Source organism: Triturus cristatus, chromosome 1_1 (assembly GCF_964204655.1).
Source record: "Triturus cristatus chromosome 1_1, aTriCri1.1, whole genome shotgun sequence".
Taxonomy (NCBI): Eukaryota; Metazoa; Chordata; class Amphibia; order Caudata; family Salamandridae; genus Triturus; species Triturus cristatus.
The window spans coordinates 12,840,839-12,864,844 of record NC_140579.1 but is presented as its reverse complement, the minus strand read 5'-3'; the positions used below and the strand labels follow the sequence as shown (position 1 = coordinate 12,864,844).

Here is a 24,006-nt window from a genome sequence, read left to right as displayed (position 1 = left end):
GTTCTATGACTAGAGAAACAAGGGCGCTAGATAGACTCTCTTAAACTCGGGCTCTAAGGGTATTAACGCTTCAAACTACGGACGCTCCAAATAACTGCCTTCTCTGTGGTAACGCTTTAGTGAAGTGCGCAGTGCTTCAGGTGTGCGCACGTCACGTCAGCTTGCTCCGGAATTTTGTAATCAACTAGACCGCAGACCCCAGCACCTTAGCGGCCATCTTGGAGTTGCGGACATGCCACCAACTCGACCACTGATGCCTGGTTTTCAAGCCTGTATGACCACTAGTGTGTAACCAATTGCGAGTCTTTTTGGGACCGGAGCTAGGGATCCTGACAGAAACCTATGGTTTTTTAAGTGAATTTGCAAGGTTTTTTAAATGCTAATTCCTAACTATAACGTGTGTGAAACCTATGGTTTTTTCAGTGAATTTCAAAGGTTTTTTAAATGCTAATGTATGAATGTTTTTTTTTTAATGTAATTTTCAGCTTGCGCGCACCGTGCGCGCAAGCTGATTTTTCGCAAAAAAAATAAAAGAAATGTTGGCCCTTGGGGTCCTTCTGGGACCCCCTGACAAAGGCTAGGGGGTCAGGAACTGTCCACCCTGCCCCCTTTTCACGTTCTCCACCTTTGTTTTTCTCCCCCTCAGACTGCGAGAGACAAAATGGCGGCCGACACTTCCTGGTTTCGACCGATTCGAATGTTTACTAAGATCTAACAAGCAATCAGAAGTGCGCTCACGCACGGCAGGGTGCTCGCACCGTGCGCGCACGGTGCGCGCCTATAGATATGTATATGCTTTTAACTGCAATTTTCTCAGGAAATACTGAACAGATTTACACGAGACCTGCAAAAGGCACATCCCTGACCTGAGGACTACCTCTCTGCCAAATTTCAAGTAATTCTGTTCAGCCGTTTGGGCTGTAGCTTGGACTAAAGGTCCCTATGGAAAAATGCATGGGGAAAATGAGTTTTGGGACCTCCCCTTTTTCTCAGCCCCCGCTTGACGAATCCCCCCGAGACTTTCAGGGAAGGAGCGGAGCGCCCCACCTATTTTGAAAATTTCGCGAGGATTCGTCAATCGGCGCCAAAGTTATTCCAAATAGAATGTTGCGGATTTCCTATGGAAACACGGTCCCAACTATAACTATCTACTGGCGACCGCCAGTAGATGAATATATATATATATATATATATATATATATATATATATATATATATATATATCTACTGGCGGTCGCCAGTAGATAGTTATAGTTAGGACAGTGTTTCCATAGGAAATCCGCAACATTCTATTTGGAATAACTTTAGCGTCGGTTGACGAATCCTCGCGAAATTTTCAAAATAGGTGGGGCGCTCCGCTCCGCTCCTACCCTGAAAGTCTCGGGGGGATTCGTCAAGCGGGGGCTGAGAAAAAAGGGGGGTCCCAAAACGTGTTTTCCCCATGCAATTTTCCATAGGGACCTTTAGTCCAAGGTACAGCCCGAACGGCTGAACAGAATTACTTGACATTTGGCATAGAGGTAGTCCTCAGGTCAGGGAAGTGCCTTTTGCAGGTCTGGTGTCAATCTGTTCAGTAGTTCCTGAGAAAATCAAAAGTAAAATCATATATATATGTGGGCGGAGCCTAACCACACATCTCATCCTGAGATCTGATTGGCTGTCAGCACTTCATCAAAGAAGTGTTGGCAGCCATCTTGGGACCAATATACATGATAGCACCTCATTAAAAAGCATTGCAGTTAATAGAAGGTTTTAAGACTTTAGTTACATTATAAATCATTTGTTGATGGTACCATACTCATTTTAGGAATTGTGGTATGTTCTAAGGTGATTTCACCATGTGAAAAAGCCTTCATGATTGAGAGAAAAATATTTTCTCATTCTTTTCCCACAGAGGTTTGGAAGGTGATCTATAAGCTAAACTGAGAGCTTATTTTCTATAAATTCACATTATCTTTCTCAGTCATGTGAGAATGAAGTCTGACATTCTCAATAAAACATGTACATCCAACAAGGGCAGAGACTGTCAGTTGATTCCTTTGTGTTCTACTGCAGCTTCCCAGAGTGTTCCAAAGCACAACTAGAGCGCTAACAGTCCTACTTATGATAAACGTATGGCACACCTGAAGCCATCTTGCTTGGATTAAAGTGGTAACTCTTAAAACATTTAATTTAAAAAGGAACACAATGAGGGGGTTCATTTCTCCATAAAAAGTAGGATTAGTGCTGCAGAAAGAAAAATTAGGACACATTTTGAGTGACTTCTCAAATCCTCTTCTATTTCATTAAAAAATTCTGACATGCAGACTGAAACATGCACTTTCAATACCAGCAGCAGTTTTCCCTGGTGAGCAGTAGCTTTACTACAGTGATCTAATGAGCAAAAAGAGTGCTAACATTCTGAATTTATGGCAAACGTGTGACACATCTGAATGCCTTCTTGATGGAATCAAAGTAAAAAACTGAAAGTATTTCCTACTGAGGAGACTGCAGTAAATGAGGAAATTAGGAAACTTCATAACAAATAAGTCTCCCAAGATGGCCACCAGAGACAAAAGAGCCCAAATGTAGCCCAAATATCACCCAGATGTAGCCCAAGTATAGCCCAATGACAGAATGTCCCAGAGTGTTCTTAAAAACAACTAGAGCGCTTACTGTCTTCATTATGACAAAAGTATGGCACACCTGAAGCCATCTTGATTGGAATAAACTGGTAACACTTAAAACATTTAATTTAAAAAGGAACACAATGAGGGGGTTCATTTTGCCATAGAAATTATGATTAATGCTGAAGAAAGAAAATGAGCACATTTTGAGTGACCAGACTTCCATTGTGAACAGTAGTTTTACTACAGTGATCTAATGAGCAACTAGAGTGCTAACATTCAGAATTTATGGCAAATGTGTGACATATCTGAATACCTTCATGATGGAATCAAAGTAAAAAACTGAAAGCATTTCCTACTGAGGAGACTGCAGTACATGAGGAAATTAGGAAACTTCATAACAAATAAATCTCCCAAGATGGCCACCGGAGACAAAAGAGCCCAAAAGTAGCCCAAAATCACCCAGATGTAGCCCAAATATAGCCCAATGACAGAAGTGTGCAAAACACTTATTATTTTGTGTTTTTGCAGTGTTATATAGTGCAGACTTGCCAGGTATTGGAGTGCTTTACATGAGCATTGGTGACATCACACAAGAACAAATTCATTTTGGTTGTAGACATGGGGAGACTAAGTGATTTGACCAGAATCACAGAATGTCGAGCTGAAGCAGAAACTCCAACCTGGTTCCCCAGTTGCAAAGTCTGCAGTTCTGGAAGTAACACCACATCCTCTCCCCTAAGTGCAACATTTAATCAAGTGGTCAACTGGATAAAAAAACATAAAGATAACAAATAATTTAAAAGTGCTTTGTCGCTATTTGAAAACTCAGAAAATATGTCCTTATTTTAGTCTTTTAGAGCACTAACCATAATTTTGATGCCGATAAGACCCTCTCATATATGTAATTTCTAAAGGAAATGCTCTAGGTATTACAGTTTTGATTACATCAAGATGACGTCAGGCGTTCCACACTTTTGTAATAAATATAGAATGTTAGCAATCTAGTTGTTCTTTAGGATACTGTTGAGAGGCAGAGGCCAGGGGCACGGACTCTGAAAATTGAAGGCAGGTAGAAGGGTGCAAAGGCAACAATTTAACCATACTGAGCAGGCAGGAAGGGCCGTGGCAGCACAACAGACTATGGAGGGCAGTGGAAAGGGGGGCAGGGGCAACAAACCAACAATACAGGACTTGCAAGAGAGGCTGTGGCAATGTAATAGACCATTGTGGGCAGAAGGAAGAGGCAATGGTAGAACAACCATACATGCCAACAGACCCGATTCAGCCAGGAAACGTCCAATGTTTTTAAGCTCAATGGGCTTTATTTGATCTGTCTCCTGTCTACAATCTCCTCTTTTTCAATGTAACTCAAAGGGGAACATCAATACCCCAGTTTTTTTTTCAAAATCTCCCTCTTACCAAGTTCGAAATGTTCGCAAGTATGGTACATTGGATCATGGAAGGAAATGGGGTAGGGACATGGACTTGGATAACAGAGGACAGGAGGGACATGGAGAGGTGCACCAAACTGACCCTGCAGGGCAGGCATCAGGCTTTGCAGCAGCACAATACACCACACAGGGCATGCGGGACGGGAGTGCAGCACAACAATCCATAGAAAGCAAGAGGGAGGGGACAGGATCATGCACATGGACAACAGAGAACAGAGGGGCAAGAGGCAATGGTAGCTAGCTGACCATAATGGACAGACAGGAGAGAAAGCTGCAGCATAACAGACCATAAAGGGCAGGAGGGACGGATCAGGGGCATTACAATGGAACAGACAAGCCAGGAGGGAGGTAGTAGGGGTCTGCACATGTAAACAGAGGGCTGGGGGCAAGGGGGCAGGGCAGGAGCAGCAAGATAGCCATGGAGGTCAGGCAGGATGGGCACTAGAAGCAAGACACACCATGAAGAGCAACAGTGAGACTGTGATGGCATACACACAGACCATGGAGGGAAGGTGGGAGGGGGTCAGGGGCAGCAAACTGACCACACAGGGAAGGTGGGAGTGGCCATGGCAGCACAGAAAACCATGCATGGCAAGTGGGAGGGTTAGTGGCAGCACAATTGCTATGATGGGCAAGAAGGAGGGTGCAGGGGCATGCACAAAGGACGATGGAGGATAGAAGGGAGGGTCAGGACCTGTGCACAGACAAGAAAGTTCAGGGGAAGGGGCCTCACAACAGACCGCACGGGGCAGGCAGGAGGAGCAGTTGCAGCACAACAGACCAGGGAGGGCAGAAGGGTGTGGCAGTAAAAAGGACCATGTAGGACAGGAGGAGGAGGATAGGGGCATGGCATGTGGACAGGCAGGGTGGAGGTAGCAGGGACAGGTTACAGTCATCTGACAATGCTAGGCAGGTGGGAGGGGAGTGGCAGCTCAACAGAACACTCAGAGTAGATAGGAGTGGCAGGTCCATGGAACATGGTGGGCAAAAAAGATGGAGCAGGGGCATGCACAAAGACATCGGAGGGCAGGGGGAAGGAGAATAGGGGCAGCAAGCTAAGCACAGAGTTTAAGCAGGAGGTCAATGATGGGGCATAGAATTGGGCAATGGAGGGCAGGAGGAGTGGACTGGTACATCATACTAAATTGAGGGCAGTGGCAGCACATCAGACCATGCATGGCAGGAGGGAGGAGGCTAGTCTATGGATTCACACAACAGAGGATAGGGAGGAGGGGGATGGGGCAGCAAGCTAACTGTTCAGAGAAGGCGGGTATTAGGAACTTTATTGTTTTTAAAACGTGTGTCTGTGCGAACTACTTAAAATATGAACAAGTATGCAGCATAATCTCACTTTTATTCAGGAAGAAGAGGACGTTTGTGACTGTGACTCCGGGCTCACTTGGCAGAAACACCCCCTGACCCTCCACCCCCTATCGCAAAATGTAATGCCCGTGAAAAGGGTAGGTGAACACAGTGTTATATAGAACATAGTCCTGAGAGCACGATTGAAAATGAAAACTAGATATAGTGTATGGTATAAACTATGCACCAAAAAGTGTGATATAAGATGAACCGGGCGTGTAATATAATATGCAATACATTGTGCGCAATGACAGATTCATTGGAGAGCGCGAGATAGCACAGGCACTAGCGCGTGCTATGCGATATGCGCCTTGGAGTGTAATATGCACAGGGCAGTGTTGTGTAACCTAACTAGTCTCTAAAGTTGTAATATAAAATATGTGCTCGGGAGTGTAACGTTGCATATGCACTGGAACAAAGATATGGATCCCAGATTGTAATATGTATGGCATAGCACTGTGCGTTATAACATAGGCATTGAGGAAGGCACGTTAGATGGGGCAATATAACCCGTGCGAAGACAAGTGTGGCATGACATATTCACGGGGTGGTGTTACAGTGCACATGGGCTAGAGAGTGTCATAGCATATGCACTAGCTAGTGTAATACAACACAGAGGTGTGTGGCACTCAGCAGGCAATGGTGGGTGTAACACAGCATTGGGCTCTGCCAGGAGCGCGCTGTGACTCTCAAGTGATGTTCGTCCCCTTTCCAGAGAGTAAAATAAAAAGTATTACACATCCGGCAGTGGATGTGTGTTTTATTAACCGTGAGGGGGGTTTCTTGCATAGTTTTGGTCGAATTTTTGTCGAATCCCCTTTGAATGGCTTGGTGTGCATGTGTATTAAATGTGCCCGTCAATAGCTACCCATGTTTGTATAAATAAACGACAAGGGTGTCTACCGGGATTAGGCACGGCAGGGCATCAGACATGTCAGAGCTTCACTAGTGGTGTAAATACATTCCACGTGGATTCATTTTATGCATAGTCGCCTTTTAATGAATATCACGCAAATCGTCATGGTGATAGGTACGTACGGTTTGTCCAGCATGTCCTAGGTGTGTCTATAAATATATATTTTTTAAAAATAATAAAAAACAGTGGCCGGCCCTGGGCATTGGGGTCAAAAAAATATAATTAGGAGACAGACCCTGGGGGATGGGGTCATCAGGGCCAATAAATTAGAATAAGAAGGGGAACCACACAGCCCCCCTTCTTAAAAAATTAAAATAAATAAAAGACTGGCATCGTGCCGGAGGCCACGCCCCCTCCTTGCAGCACTCTGCAAACGCGCCCCCTGGCGAGTTGTAAGTTGGGGAATTAATTCCTCTTCAATACTGAGGGTCCCTGAGGGCCAACTAGCCCAATAGGCATCTCCAGTATGCGCCAGGGAGCTGCGCTGCAGACAGGTGTTCTGAGGCCAAGCCCCTTTTTACACCTCTCTGCAACGCAGCTCTGTGGCGCTTACTGGAGGTACCTAGTGGTCTAGTTTGACCCTAGGGGCCCTTGGCATTCAAGGGGACTTAATCTCTCAACTTAGAACAGCCACAGGCGCGCTTACACAGTGGTGAAGGGAGGGGACGGGGCCTGAGGTGACGTGTGCAAACACGCACTATGGCACGTTTTAAATTGGGGATATAATTTCCCTTCAATACTGAGGGCCCCTGGGGGCTAACTAGCCCACCAAGAGCTTCCAGTAAGCGCCACTGAGCTGCATTGCAGAGAGGTGGTCCAGGCCGTGCCACTTTTTACACCTCTCTGCAACGCAGCTCTGTGGCACTTACTGGAGGTACCTAGTGGGCTAGTTGGACCCTAGGGACCCTCAGGATTCAAATGAACTTAATCTCCCAACTAAAAACGGACACAGGGCGTGTTTACACAGTGGTGAAGGGAGGGGACGGGGCCTGAGTTAACGTGTGCAAAAACGCCCTATGGCCTGTTTTAAGAAGTAGTTTTAATCCCCCTGCCCTATTATATACTAGGGGCTTACAGAGGAGGTCATGCTAATCACAGGGGGACCCCAACGCATAATGTTCCCTAGTGTATGTAGGTGTTTTCACTGTATTCTAAGTGTCTTTTAACATAGCACTGGCTCTAGGACTGGTTAGTCAGACTCAGTTGCCACCAGTATCCGTCTGAAAAAGTTGAGGGTACAGGATGATTTTGCAACAAGGCTTCTTTCTGCTCTTCTGTTTGTTCTTTCTGCACGTTATCCTTCTTCCTGCACTTTTCTTCGTCTTTGAGGACTTCTGTTTCTTCTTTCTGCATATCTATTTTTTCTTTCAGTGCGTTTTTTCTTCTTTCTTCACATGTCCTATCTCTGTAGGCATAGTTAGAAATTAGCATTTAAAAAACCTTTGAAATTCACTGAAAAAAACATAGGTTTCAGGCACGTTATAGTTAGGAATTAGCATTTAAAAAACCTCAGAAATTCACTGAAAAAACCATAGGTTTCAGGGGTGTTATAGTTAGCCTATAGATATGTATATGGTTTTAAATGCTATTTTCTCTGGAAATACTGAACAGATTTACACGAGACCTTCAAAAGGCACATCCCTGACCTGAGGACTACCTCTCTGCCAAATTTCAAGTAATTCTGTTCAGGCGTTCGGGCTCTAGCTTGGACTAAAGGTCCCTATGGAAAATTACATGGGAAAAATGTGTTTTGGAACCCCCCCTTTTTCTCGGCCCCCGCTTGACGAATCACCCCGAGACTTTCAGGGTCGGAGCGGAGCGCCCCACCTATTTTGAAAATTTCGCGAGGATTCGTCAATCGGCGCCAAAGTTATTCAAAATAGAATGTTGCAGATTTCCTATGGAAACACGGTCCTAACTATAACTATCTACTGGCGACCGCCAGTAGATTATATATATATATATATATATATATATATATATATATATATATATATATATATATATATATATATATATATATATACATTTTTTTTTTTTTTTTATTTTGCTTTTGTTTTTGCCCTTTGTCTTTACATTGTCAAAACAGCAAATATTAGAAAAAGGCGCTTTAAATGTATTCACAAACAACATTAATGACTCCTGCTTGATAAATAAACAGAGACTGAAAAACCATGTTTAAATTGAAAGAATTTGAAGAGACAGTTGTCCGGGAAACCATTGGGTAAGGGTTTCCTGCTATAAGTGGTTGGCTTAGAGGCATTGGCAGTGGACTTCTAGGTGCTATATTAAGGCCTATTCTGATTATTGGCGTTTGTGAGATTTGTTTGTTTGCAAATGTGAAGGGATTTAGACTGATGAAAACAAAGAAGACACCAAAAAACAGAGATGAGTGGGCATCGCAAGATGTATAAGTTGAGAGAGTTGGGGACCTCCAAGCCCAAACAGCAATAGATAACAATAGTTTGCAATGCAATAGGTCTCGCACTTGCGAGAGTTTGAGCTACTGGCATTGTAAATGACAATGCCTTTTATTTTTGTGTTTTAAATACCTGCAAACATGCACTTTGTTCTTAGAGTCGTTGCTTATGAGAAGCAAGGCTAGCAGTAACTGCGCCTCTTTTACAGCCAGCCATGCTTCTCGTAAGCAAGGCCTATAAGTACAAAGTGGGAGATCTATTCCATTGCAAAAGCTTGAATAATAAACTTATTGTGCAAATGTTGACTGGTGAATACATTACGTGGTAGGTCTCAGGTCCTGCTCTCCTTTGTGCTATCAGCACAGAGGAGTCCTGACTTATGATTTTAATACTGTAACTTACTGTTATATGGTGTGTACACAGTATGGAATGCCTAGATTGTGTATCAACCTTAAGTGCCACCAAGAAGAACGAATATTTTAACCAATATTGGATTGAATAAGTAATATTTTAACAGATGATTTATTGATATTTATGGTATATGTATATGGTTTTGTGAGCTACTAGGTACCTCTCAATGACTTGTTTTATCAATTGTATAATCATCTGGATCTATGCATTGTATTATTGATTTGTGACTTTTATGGTCTATGACGAATGAAAGTATTTAAATCTAAGATTTTTGCACATCAGTGATTTGGGCACTACAAATAACCCACTCCTTTGCAGTACTAGAACAGAGTCATATTGCAGTCAAAGTCTATAAACATGGTGCACAGACATAATATCGAGTTTTTAATACCCACCTACATTAATATCGAGTTTTAAATATCGTAGGGACTAAATATCGACATCAAGAATATCGACCTGAAGGTAAGAAATATCATTTTTGTTAATAATATTGAAGTTAGTAATATCGATAGCAAAAATATCAATGTTAATAATATCGATGTTTATCTTAGTGTTATGTATTTTAGTATGTATTTTATATGATGTGTTCTATATTTTTTGTTAAGTATTGTACTGTTTTTTAAAATATATGTATAAAATTCTTAGAAGTTAGTCTTTTTTTTTTTAAAGTGAATTATGCGTTAAAGTACCGTAGCGGGTTATGGGTTTATAGGGGAATAGAGTGGGAAGTAATTTAATTGTAGTAAAATAAATAATAATTTTGAGGAATTATTAAATTATTTGTAATTAAATATTGCGTTTTAGTTCTGTAGCGGGTTGTGGGGTTATAGAGAAATAGGGTGCAAAGTAATTTAATTGTAATTAAGTAAATATTCTTTTTTTATTTCCATTGATAATTAATTTATTGTTAATTAATTTTTAATTGGTAATTATTTTTTCATTAATTGATAATTATATTAATTGTATTAATTTAATATTGGAGCGGGTTGTGGATTTAGAGAGGAATAGGGTGGGAAGTAATTTAATTGTAATTATCCATTTTCATTTTTGGGTAATGATAATTAATGAATTGTTAATTATTAATTGGCAATTACTTTTTATTAATTATTATTTATTGGTATTGATAATTAATTTATTGTAAATTAATTATTAATTGGTAATTAATTTGTATTTATTGGTATTGATAATTAATTTATTGCGAATTAATTATTAATTAGTAATTAATTTTTATTAATTGATTAATTGATAATTGAGTTAATTGTGTGAAATTTAATGCAGAGTGGGTTGTGTGTTTATTGGGGAATAGGGTGGGGAGTAATTTAATGTTATTAAAGTAATTATACATTTTAATTTATTGGTATTTTTAATTTATTGTAAAATGTATTACTAAATCATTAATTACAAAAATTACTTAATTGATAAGTATGTTATTTTTACCACCTAGGCTTTCCCTACTGTTGCACTCACTGGAGTGGGAATAGTAATTTTTACCCCTACGCTATCCAACACTTTCCCTACTGTTGCACTCTCTGGAGTGTGAATAGGAATTATTACCCCTACGCTATCCAACACTTTCCCTACTGTTGCACTCTTTGGAGTGGGAATAGTAATTTTTACCCCTACGCTATCCAACACTTTCCCTACTGTTGCACTCTTTGGAGTGGGAATAGTAATTTTTACTCCTACGCTATCCAACACTTTCCCTACTGTTGCACTCTCTGGAGTGGGAATAGTAATTTTTACCCCTACACTATCCAACACTTTCCCTACTGTTGCACACTGTGGAGTAAGTATATATATTATTTTATATATATGTATATGTTTAATTTATTTTAACATTATGGTGCCGATTCCGAACCTGTAAAAAAAAATTCCGTAAGACTCGTATCCGTATTTTTTTCCGTACGAATCGTACAAGTCACGTCCGACCCGTGAAGTACGATTCGTACGGGAAAAGTACATACGGATCGGCCCGATCCGTACGAATCGTAGCGGGAAAAGTTGTACGAGACGTACCCGGACACTTTTCCGTACGATTCGTACAAATACAGTCCGAGGGTACAAGTACGATCCGGACCGGCTATCCAATTTACGAATCGTACGGAAATCGTCCCGTACACGGGAAATGACTCTACCCAAGTTTGTACGACTCGTAGCACTGGAAAAGTTGGTCCCGGGGTACGAGTCTTACAGGCCCCACCGCGTAAAAACCTATGAATCTGATCCGGAACAGCCTGAACGTGATGTCCGTACGTATTTAAGCAGCGTTTTATGGCCCAACAAGTACGATTCGTCTCTACGGCTCTTTTTTTACAGGAGCCAATAACAGCCGTAAAAGCGGAGTCCCCAGGGGTATGAGTCGTACAGGCCCCCCCACCGCGTATGTACGCACCGTACCCCCCGTATGTACGCACCGTACCACCGTATGTACGCACCATATCCCCCCCGTATGTACGCACCGTACCCCCCGTATATACGCACCATCCACCCCCCGTATGTACGCACCGTACCCCCCTCCGTATGTACGCACCGTATAATAAGGGGCCATATTTGAAAGGACAGGAAAAGCCACGCAGGGTGGCTTTTCCTGTCCGTGTAAATATGGAGCAGGAAAATACACCACCAGTACGTCACAAAAAGTGACGAACTGATGGCGCAGGGGGCTTGTAAATCTGCCCCTATATGTCTGTGATAAGCTCTCTTTATCTGTGCATTTCTCTATAAACTTTAAATAAAAAGTTTGGAAACAAAAAATCTGAGCAAAATGACCATATATACTATAAAGTAGGATGATATGAGGATGTCAATGGCAATATCACAAGGCTGCAGGTATCCCCAAATATGTTTAGAGTGGAAAAGCAGACATCTGGTAGGCATGTAAGTTATTCTGGTATGATACAGTGACATCTTGGAGGGTATGCATATCTGAGAAGAGGATGCAGTAGTTGAGGGCATGGGAGTCCTTACTGACTAGGACAACTCATCAATGTCAAAGGCTCCACAGAAAAGGGGAGAGAGTAACTTGAGTACAATGTCCAGTGGACAAGAGGGAAGAGAATTGGATATAATGCCGACCAAGTCTCCCTAAACACTGACAGAAGAAAATCTCTTGAAGTGCCTTGTGAATTTAAAAAAAAAAAGACTTTGATCAATCACTGGCAGATGGGCACCATCAGCTAAAAGAAGAGCTAACCAAAGATTTTTCTTATTAAAAATCACATTCAGAATGTTGATTAGAAGAGATGCATCTAATGGCCAGATGAGAGGAAGCGCCCACAACCTCTACCGTTGCCTTGGAGGAGCAAACGAAGGCACTCAAAGACAAGTGTCAGGACCTAAAGAACAGATCCAGAAAAAACAATATGAAGATTCAAAATTTAAATAAATAAAAGAAAGGAGAGGATATTAACACATATCGTAATAGTGCTTTTCAGGGTATAATGGAAGAAGGCATGGTTTGAAGCCGAAATGGGGAAGCAAAAAGGGTTGGAAAAGGGATCCTAAGTTCCAAAATAATGAGGAACGTTGTTGTCAAAATGTCATACCTAACAGTTATTGAACCATATCAGCATTAAAAAAAACAGTTTTTGCCTTGAGAAAGCTTCAGGTCTCTGCACCGCAAAGGGTGTAAGACGTGTTGGCTGCAACACAATTTACCCTTCAAAGCCTAAAAGGGAAGAACAAAGAAAGGATCTTACTCACCCGACCATCCCTCTCTTCAAAAGTATGTGAGTTTGTTTAACTCGATCACAAAAATAGTAGACTCAAAGTTTACCAGAATTTAAATATTGGGGCTGCAATTGACTGCAGATAAACATTAGGGAAACGCCTAAGAAAGCAATGTATAACGACAATAATGAAGTGAAAATTGCCCCAAAAGAGATTCAGATGATATTGATAGTGTTATATTGCTTTCCTTGGAAATATTGTTTTCATTGCTTGGTGTCAAGAGTACCAAATGGGTCTAGGATGAGAATATGCAAAAATTCAATTCACCAGCATAAAGTACAGGCACAAAACACCTAGAAATTAAGATTTTGCTAAGGTAGGTATGCAACACATCAACTAGGATTTGCCTTAAACTAGTTGCTCTGTGCTAAGTGCAATATTTATCTCATCTGATAAATAGAAATACTCTGGTATATGTTTCTGCTCGGGTACGATAGGTAGCATTAACATGGACCAAATGTAGTGTGTGCAAGTGTTTCCCGGGAATTTTCCACTGGTAAATATCTACAGTGTTGCAGGAATTCTTCTCAGGAACAGAACTATACTTGGGACCATAGAACATTAGTAGATAGGGACTGAGTCACCATACCACCTCAGTACCATGAGTCCGAGTCCAACTAGCTATAGTGTCTCACTTGCCCTCCATACCATACCAGAGAGACACGTGAATTGACGCCCCAGAACACAACATTCCCGACCCTCTCAGGGATCGTACCTATATAACCAAGCTCACATGTTCATAAACAACAGCTGCATTTCTGCATTATGTCTCGGTGCTAGTGCTTGCCCAGAACAGAATAACAAGGGACATTGGTATTTGACCGTGTGTGCGGAAGGAACAGAACGAGAAAACAATTGCAGGTTCTGTGTGAAGGTACAATGTGGCACAAAAGCAAACGAGTTTATATAGTAAAGTGTGCAAAGCAAATGCAGCCTGCGTCATGAACAGTTAGGTTAACGTAGGAAAACTACAACGGGCAATACAGGAAACGCATGAAAACAGGTTTTATCTGCCGAAATTTATCAGCGTTGCGCTTCTATCACAAAACGTATCATTTCAACATGAGCGATAACATGAGTCACCACACATATTAGTATTTATCAGCCAATCTATCGCAAGGGCCTAAAATGTGTAAAGACCTTTAAATGCACTAAATGAAATTACCTAAAATATTTTTGCAACAATGGAGGGAGCGCATCTATCCTTTTTACCCAGTCCACTATCCGCAGTACAATCAACTGGTTGAGGAATGGAACCTTCATTCTAGGAATCTCAGGAGTGTATTGTCCAGCGCAACCACAGAAAGAGCTAAGCTTCTGTCTGTTTGAAACAACTAAAACGTAAGGCAGTCCGAGAGACACATAATCTTGGGGCATATAGACGGATTGTGTATCCAGCCAATGAGGCCCTGTCAGTGCAGCCAGTAAGAGCAGGGAGACTGCAGAGTTGGACTGCAATACAGCAGGAGGAAAGGCCCCTGAATTATGAACCTAAGAACCTCCACCAGTTAAAGCCTTACTTCACAGCTGTGCCTTTCAGAAGGTACCATGGTGCTGACAGCAGAGAGGGTGTGGCTAATGCTGGACCTCTAACTGTGCCTTTCAGAAGGTACCATGGTGCTGACAGCAGAGAGGGTGTAGCTTCTGCTGGACCTCTTGCTGTGCCTTTCAGAAGGTACCATGGTGCTGACAGCAGAGACGGTGTAGCTTCCGCTGGACCTCTAGCTGTGCCTTTCAGAAGGTACCATGGTGCTGACAGCAGAGACGGTGCAGCTTCTGCTGGACCTCTAGCTGTGCCTTTCAGAAGGTACCATGGTGCTGACAGCAGAGACGGTGTAGCTTCTGCTGGACCTCTAGCTGTGCCTTTCAGAAGGTACCATGGTGCTGACAGCAGAGACGGTGCAGCTTCTGCTGGACCTCTAGCTGTGCCTTTCAGAAGGTACCATGGTGCTGACAGCAGAGAGGGTGCAGCTTCCGCTGGACCTCTAGCTGTGCCTTTCAGAAGGTACCATGGTGCTGACAGCAGAGACGGTGCAGCTTCTGCTGGACCTCTAGCTGTGCCTTTCAGAAGGTACCATGGTGCTGACAGCAGAGACGGTGTGGCTTCCGCTGGACCTCTAGCTGTGCCTTTCAGGAGGTACCATGGTGCTGACAGCAGAGACGGTGTGGCTTCCGCTGGACCTCTAGCTGTGCCTTTCAGAAGGTACCATGGTGCTGACAGCAGAGACGGTGTAGCTAATGCTGGACCTCTAGCTGTGCCTTTCAGAAGGTACCATGGTGCTGACAGCAGAGACGGTGCAGCTTCTGCTGGACCTCTAGCTGTGCCTTTCAGAAGGTACCATGGTGCTGACAGCAGAGACGGTGTAGCTTCTGCTGGACCTCTAGCTGTGCCTTTCAGAAGGTACCATGGTGTGTGCCTTTCAGAAGGTACCATGGTGCTGACAGCAGAGACGGTGTGGCTTCTGCTGGACCTCTAGCTGTGCCTTTCAGAAGGTACCATGGTGCTGACAGCAGAGACGGTGTAGCTTCCGCTGGACCTCTTTCAATGATGTCCAGTTCATCTTGAAGAGGTTCCCTAGAGTTTATATTGGCAATGAATGCCTGTACCGGACTTCATTGAAATTCTGCGGGGTCCTTTTGGTCTCGTCTGACTCCAGTTGATACATAGAGATGCTTGATGTGTTATGGCACTAGGGTCTAATCACCCGCTGTATAGGGGCAGCCCGTCACATGTACAACAAAGCTGTGCATCATTAGACACCCAGCTGGATCATGAGATGGTGGGGAGTGAGGGTGTATACCTGGCGATTCACCAGAGATCTGTGAGGGAGGAGAGACTGCTGTGACCCTTAACCTTTGTTCTGAGATTAAGTCTGCATCATCTCTTGTGGTTCTGGGAACACTACAGGTTTTGGATCAAGGTTTCCTGCTACACTAGTAGGGTCTCTCGGACGGTGGCAGCCATCTTGGAGGGACGGACTGGTTAGCAGTCTAGTTGGGCGGTAGCCTGCCTTCTTTAGGAGCGCTGGCGTGACCACGCCGCTGGCGCGCCTAAGGCATGCCCGTCTGCACCCGTCCGCGCCCGGGTCGCGCTCAGCACCCTATCCCCTTGCCAGTTGATATCAGGTATTCCTAGAAAATACCACTACACCAGGGAAGCATTAATGGAGTTAAATGCTGGGGGAAGGCATGCCGCCTGTGAGCGCTTGTGGGCTGAGGCTAGAAATAGTCTTCCGCAAGGATCCTGCCCCACCTGTAGAACGCCGCTTCCCAAATTGTTTTCTGAACCCATTAGAGCCTTGATGGAGGGTGGACGCTTGGCCAGAGGCTCTACTGAGAAGTTTAGTTGCATTCTTATAAATGCCAGATCTCTGGTGAAACATAGCACGGAATGTGCTAACTTATTGATTGACCAAGGCATTAAGATCGCTTTTATAACAGAAACCTGGACGGATGAGGCATCCGGGCCTGATCTAGTTAAAGCTACTCCCCCCGGTTTTCATTGTGAGGTGCTCAATAGGCCAGACAAGAAGGGAGGTGGTCTAGCCATCCTCTATCATAGTTCGTTTCAGGGAACATGCAAAGCGCTCGATCTGCCCGCATGTGAGGCACTCGCGTTTAACCTGAGGTTAACAAACCATTTCGCATTTAAGGGCATTTTAATATATAGACCTCCCGGCTCCAGATCCTCTTTTTTCCCTGCGCTGGGAACTCTCCTTGAGGATGCATTGCTGGGCAATTCCTATACCATACTGGGCGATTTTAACTTCCATTTGGAGCGTGTAGACGACCAGGAAATGGCTCGCCTACTAGATCTTATGGAAGCCGCAGAGCTCTCCCAGCAAGTAGTGAGTCCCTCGCACCTGGCGGGACATACCCTGGATAGGGTTTTTTCAAACCTTCCGGAGTTATCCTTCTCGGGCCTTTTGCCTCTGGCTTGGTCAGACCATGCGGGAGTGCTGTTCAATCTCGCTGTTAGACCGCACAAGCCCAATGGGAAGGACCAACGTGATCAGAAGGAAATTAGAGCGTGGAATAGGGTGGATGGTGAGACCCTGTCTATGGTACTAACTGCTTCTCTCACACCCACCTCCAGTGATATGGAGGAGGCTGCCTCCTCATATACTAGATGGCTTACGCAGGCATGCAAAGACCTTGCACCTCCTAAATTGGTCATACCCAAAAGAATGGTTCCCTCTGCCCCTTGGTATTCGAAAGAATTAAAACTGCAAAAATGCATATGCAAGAGACTGGAGCGGAACTGGAAGAAGGGCTATCTGGATAAGGAAAAGACGATATATCAAGCAAGCATGGTTACATACAAACAAATGTTACGTGCGGCAAAACAGAAGTTTTATGCAGCGCAAATAGAGGCGGCTAAAAATTCTGCAAAAGAGCTCTCTCACACAATTACCAATCTGTCCTCTGTTAGATCCACCTCCGTCCAGTCTAGCACAGAGCTCTGTGAACAGATTGCGTTATATTTCCAAACTAAAGTCAACAATATCTTCACCAGCCTTTGCGATTCGATTAGGACTGGTCGGGAGACTGAGTTGGAAGTAGGAGACTTCGTCAAGCCGGCTGGAACCCTAGAGTCTTTCAGGTCTCTCACCCTGCAGGACACATCGGAATTACTAGCCAACGCTAACTCCGGGTCTCCATTAGATCCCTGCCCTTTGAAAATCATTAAATTGGCCCCGGTCCCAATAGCCTGCTATCTTACCTCTATTTTTAATAAGATGTTCGAAGGAGGTCAATTCCCAAAAATATGGAAGGAGGCCTCCATTCTTCCGCTACTAAAAAAACCCAGTCTAGACCCTCTGGATCCGAACAATTTCCGGCCCATTTCCCGTCTGCCTTTTCCAGCGAAATTAGTTGAAAAGGCAATGAATAAACAACTTAGTGCCTTTTTGAAGAACACCCTTTTGCTGGACTCTTCCCAGTACGGATTCAGGGAAGGACACAGTACGGAATCCGCACTGATCAATGCCATGGAGGATATTAGGTCGGCAGTGGATCAGGGAGGCAGAGCTGCTCTGATCCTTCTGGACCTATCAGCCGCGTTCGATACGGTCTATCACGGACTGTTGATGGATCGTTTAAGGAAAGGTGGGATTCGGCGAAAAGCATGGGATCTGCTTAACTCTTTCTCAGGCTGAACTCTAATAAAACCGAGGTCATGTTGTTTGGGAACAGCCCCAATTTCTGGACGCCCTTATGGTGGCCGCCGGCTCTGGGGGCCCTCCCCATCCCGGTTGATAAGGTAAAAAATCTCGGGATGGTGGTGGATGCCAAACTTTCCATGGCCGCACAGGTTAAAGCGGTAGCCTCCAAAACAGGGTACATGCTGAGAATTCTGAAAAAAATCCTGAATCTGCTTCCACTTGAATGCCGTAAAACGGTGGTTACGGCCCTGGTATTATCCAGATTAGACTACTGCAACAGTCTGTATCTTTATCTGCAGCAAAATCTGTTGCATAGATTGCAGTTGTTGCAAAATGCTGCTGCTAGACTTTTAACAGGCATCCCCAAATTTGCTCCTATTTCTAAGGCTATTCGAGACCTGCACTGGCTTCCAGTTAAAAACAGGGTCCAGTTCAAAGCACTGTGCCTGGTTTTTAAAGCCTTACACGAGGAAGGCTCTGATTTTTTAATAAAACAATTTAAATTGTACTCCCCTCCGCGTCGGCTCCGATCATCTAATGCGAAATTGATCTCTGTCCCCTTGATAAAAAAGGCCCGCTGGGGCGGGCGCAGTTTTTCCTTTGGTGCGGCCAAGCTATGGAATAGACTGCCTTTTCACCTTCGATGCATTGATAGCTTGCTGTGTTTTAGAAAATCGCTGCAGACCTGGCTGTTCGTGAATTAAGTTGTCTTTGCCTGACCGGTCAAGGGAGGAGTTGGATAAGCGCCAGGACACCTATTTGGTAATCGCGCGCTTTACAAATCGCCATAACATAACATAACACTAAGTAATAGAGAAAACACAAGGAGATGATGGAACGGAGCACTGAAACTTTTCAGACACTCACCCCAGTCACAGATCTTGGTTGAATCCATCATCATTCCTTAGCTCACATCACCACCCCAGTTCAGACCCAGCTATATGCAAATCAGTCTTGACTCTGTGCTGCATGGGACCAGTCCAGCCCAAACTGCCAAGCCAGGTCTTCCCTGAACCGGAAACAAGCATCCTGGGACCGGCTTCTAGGTAACATACCTCATCAACCAAGCTAGCTTGAATCCAATGGCAAAGTAAGCAAGGGACCCACATCTGGGCATACCCTGCCAATTTAGGGCGAACAAAGCAAACACAAAGAGATAATGGACAGAGCGCTGAAACTTTTCAACCACTCACCCCCAGTCACAGATCTGGGTTGAATCCATCATCATTCTTTAGCTCACTTCGCCACCTCAGTTCAGGCCTAGCTATATGCAAATCAGTCTTGACCCTGTACCTCATGGGAACAGTCCATCCTGAACTGCCAAGCCAGGTCTTCCCTGAACTGGGAACAAGCATCCTGGGACCGGTTTCGGGGTAACACTCCTCATCAGCCAGACTAGCTTGAATCCAGTGGCAAAGTGAGCAAGGGACCCACTTCTGGGCATACCTTGCCAACTTAGGGTGTACAAAGCAAACACAAGGGGATGATGGACAGCGGGCTGAAACTTTTCAGACACTCACCCCCAGTCACAGATCTGGGTTGAATCCATCATCATTCTTTAGCTAAATTTGCCAACTCAGTTCAGATCCAGCTATATGTAAATCAGTCTTAAACTTGTTCTGCATTCTGTCCATCAATTGTTCTTTTTGCTTTTGTCACCCCAAGTGGGACGGGTATGCCCAGACATGAGTCCCGTGCTCTCCGTGCCACTGGAGTCAAGCTAGCCTGGCTGATGAGGGGTGAAATCGGTTCTAGGATGCTTGTTTCCTGTGGCATGAAGAGCATGGGACCCACATCTGGGCATACACGTCCCACTCGGGGTGACAAATGCAAAAAGAACAATTGATGGACAGAATGCAGAGCAATGTCATACATTCACCCCAGTACAGAGATCTGGATCTAAATCCATCGTTTTTGCTCCCCAGGCCATTCCAGTTTGAACCCAGCCATATGCAAATCAGTCTTGACCCTGTGCCTCATGGGAACAGTCCAGCCGGAACTGCCAGGCCTGCTCCTCCCTGGACTGGAAACAAGCATCCTAGGACCGCTTTCGGGGTTTCACCCCTCTTCAGTCAAACTAGCTTGACTCAAGTGGCATGGAGAGCACGGGACCCACGTCTGGGCACAAATATTAATATCCTTTCCAGAGAGCACCATAAGTGCAGTTGTGCCTCAAGTCTGTCCTCTGGTGTGCCATTTTGCTTTGCTCAGTTGCTGAGAACCTCAGTATAAACTGTCCAGTCCTAAGTGGATGGTATTCTTCAACGCCCACTTCTGTGTGATTTGTGATGTGCCTTGCATGTTATAAATGCCTTTACAGAAGCTCGGCTTCGAGGTGATGGTCAGACTGTACTGAGCTAGAGGTGTTTCTCTGGCTCAGTGACACTTGACAACTTCCGAGCCTATTGTCCTGCAGAGTGTCTTCTAGTATCTGTGTGGTCCAGGTTTACGCAAGTGAATGATCAGAAGTGTGAACGCTGCTGCAGACATGTTTGGATGCGTGCTTGTGTACTTGTCAAGGTGTAGGCCTGACTTGTCATGTTATATGGTATCTCCTGAATGAAACAGTGGTACACAATATGGTGCTGTCTTTCATTTAGATCTGCATGGCTGTATAGGTGCTAGAAGGAGGGGTGCTGCAGTACCCCCAAAATAAGCATGTTGGAGTGCAGAAGGTGAATGACCACTAAAGATGCCATTAACTTTATTTTCATCTTGACACATGTGTAGTGTATTCAAAGACAGGGGTCAAATGTCAGGTTATGTCTTCTGACAAATTACTACTTATTCTTTTAACATGCAGATTGGTGTTATTCTTTTTACTGCAAAGTTAGAACATTTTCTAAGGTGAACTATCTAACATTCTTGCCAAGGTACTGAGGGAGAAAGGAAAGGCTGTAGAACGTCAGTTTTGTTTGTAGTATACAATCAGATTTAAATATCTGTAAATGAACAGTATAAAGATTTCAAAATATATCAGCAGTTACGAACGCACAAATGTAATTCTGTAATTTTTTTAATTCTGAACTGTGATGAAAGCAAAGATTTTAATAGCATCAAAACAAAGTATGGCACTTATTGATGGGCAGATGACAACATTTTCTGAAATACATTTCACACAGTTGAGTTTGTGCGCTATGGTTTATCAGTAAAAATGCATGTCAGTGCAAATTCTGTGGTCATTTCAATAAAAAAATCTGCTGTCTATTAAAGTGATAGATTTGTGACAGTATACTGCAAAAGTCACCACCTGCTACATACCACACCCATATCACTCTCCTGCAGCAGGGCGTGGCTCATTTGCTATTCTTAGTTGGTGTGACGTATTTTCACAATCTCTCGGACTTCGGTGGTGTAGTTTGGATGGCAGCACCCCCACTCTGAACATTGTTCCAACACCACTGTATGTCTGCATTGAAATTACCAAGACGAGAGTTCATGCTTCAATGTGTAACTTTCAAACACCTTTGATGGAAATCCATGCCAGAAAGGCCAAAAATGAGGTAAAGATTTGAAGCAGCACAATGGTCTAACCTAAATATTTCACAATACTTGGTACTTACGTTGTTCATTGAAGAGATAAATAATCCATGGAATCAAAAGAATGGCAAGTCCAGTAAAGGAGGCTGAGATGAGAAGACGACTTAAAATACATGAAGATATTCTTTGGAAGAAAGCATCTGAAAAAAAAACAAAGTAGACGCCCCAATAACTTCATCAGAACATGCTCAGAGGACAGATAGTGCTAATATTTTATTGATCTCCAACAACAGAGGGCAAAATAAGAAAATAAAGTATCACTTGTGACTACCTCTCCGAAATCCAACGAGGCTACGGAAACATCTTATCTAACATGGAAGTGGAAATCATAGAACCTTGTTGTATCTTATATTCAATGCAACGCATCTTTCCTGGTTCATGGTCCTTGCTGCTCAGCCCGTGTGGATGTTGTAGAATGCTGGTATGTGTGGTGAGGTCACAGAGTGTTGGGATGTGTGGTGAGGTCACAGAGTGTTGGGATGTGTGGTGAGGTCACAGAGTGTTGGGATGCCTGGGGAGTGTCAGTTGAGAGTATGGGCTGAGCAGCAGGGGAGCTGCTTCTCGCACCATAATCTACAGGACTCTTGATCACTTGATTATTTCCATCTACAATCCATCTTCAATAAATATCATCTTCATCTACACCTCGGCTTCCATGGACTTATTTTATATTACCACAAACCTCTTCTCCCATAGTTTGGGTATGATCTTGGCTGATTTAGAAGGCACAAAGCTGATTAACCTTTAAAAAACAAAAACCGAGGCACACATAAGTGGTAGGTTTACATAGTACGTATAAGTAAGTGCTACAGCACAAAATACATAAAACAAGAGGAAAAAATTGTCTTCAGAGATGTTCAGCCTTTTAATTCTTTCTTAAAATTCAGAGATCAGTGGAAGAACCAGCCGACACGTGTTTCGTCGCATATGGAAATTACTTCCGCGACTTCCTCAGGGCTGGTAAAGGATACAACGAATAAAGGTGATATATACATCGTGGTACTGCATTATTAGAGTTTTTAAAAGGCAATTTCCTGATTTGGAAGATCGTGTGTCCATGAAAGGTGGAAACCCACAACACCCAAAGGTGAGAGGATATTATTCTTTACTACACTCAAATGTGCAATACCAGTCTTGAAAGATGGTGACGGCAAACGTGGAGATAGTGGAAGTGCATATTAAAAGTATGAAAGAGTACTAATTGTGAGGGTAAGATTAGTCTCACACCATATGAAGTTGTTAAGTAAAAAACAATACGATGAAAAAAATAGAACCGAATCATGGTGTACATATTGTACCTGAATACAGATGGAGAGTATCCGGAATGTCTGTGAGGGGAAAAGATGAAATTGGAAAAATTGGGAAAGAAGGTAGTGAGGAGATTATCAAAATACGGGTGGGAATAAAGACGAGTTTAATGATAATATAGAGAAATGTCTTGGAAGGAGGCAAACGCATAGAGTAGTTATGTAAAAGGCAAAGAAGTAGATAGAGGGAGGCCAAGGACAAAAAATGAGAAGGAAAAAATATATAACGAGGTTGGACCAAGCAAAAAAAAAAAAAAAAAAAAAAAAACACCATAGAGCTTACCGCTCAGCCGGTGATAATTCCAACCCGGCTGGGCAAAGACCAGTCAGGGTAAGTCTGTTCATTTTCGACGTATCTGGCAGTGTATGGAAAAGAAAAATAAGTGTGTCGGTGCATCCGACAAACATTTCAAAACTCTGAATATTTTAGGCCGAGACGCCAAAAATGGTCGCCATAGTCGAAAAGGAGTGCATGCTCACCAAGTCTGCGGTAATGGAAAGTTTCCCGCACACGTTGATTGATTTCTGAAAAAGTGTTTCTCAAATTATTAAAAATCATCAAAACACGTCTAGGTGGATCAGCTGCAGGGGCACATAAACAACGACCCTTATTAGCGATTGAGAGCAAAGAGTTTGATCAGACAAAGGAAAAATAAACTGCCGGTATAATTGAAAATTAAATTCATTTACCGTGTGACTTTGCAGTTTGCGTGGTGGGGTAACGTGAGGGGATTGGGAAGTTCGGAACATATAATTCCAGCATTGAAGTAGATCTGAAAACAGATCAATAATGCATTAATTAAGGAGTTGGGATCTTTGTGCATTTATCAGTAACAATAGGATTAGAGGACCAGGATACTGCAAATTCTTACCTCAAGGCGGGTGCGCCTGCGAAACCTCTCCGGCAGATCACTGTGTTCCGGGTTGTGGTCACGTGATCGGGAAACCGAAAGTAGTTTTATACCGTCAAAAAGTTAATCATTCTGAAAAAACGGATGCTAGAGCGTCAACCCACCAAGGTTTGTGACGAAAACAGTGGAGATTTTTAGAAGAAAGACTAAGGATTGCTAAACTGCCAAAACTAAAACCACGAGAT

At 43.4% G+C, this 24,006-nt stretch overlaps 1 protein-coding gene across 2 annotated transcripts in view; it reads right to left on the bottom strand.

The window, feature by feature from the left end:
• Positions 1-24,006, bottom strand: part of LOC146869129 (butyrophilin subfamily 1 member A1-like) — an 862,288-nt gene that overhangs the window by 594,169 nt on the left and 244,113 nt on the right. Inside the window, exon 5 of one of the 2 annotated variants that reach the window (XM_085627671.1) lies at positions 21,627-21,743. The exons of the other annotated variant lie outside the window; for it this stretch is intronic. Within the exon in view, the coding sequence (XP_085483797.1) occupies positions 21,627-21,743 (117 nt within the window). The remainder of the gene's footprint in view (positions 1-21,626; positions 21,744-24,006) is intronic. 2 annotated transcript variants of the gene reach the window in all.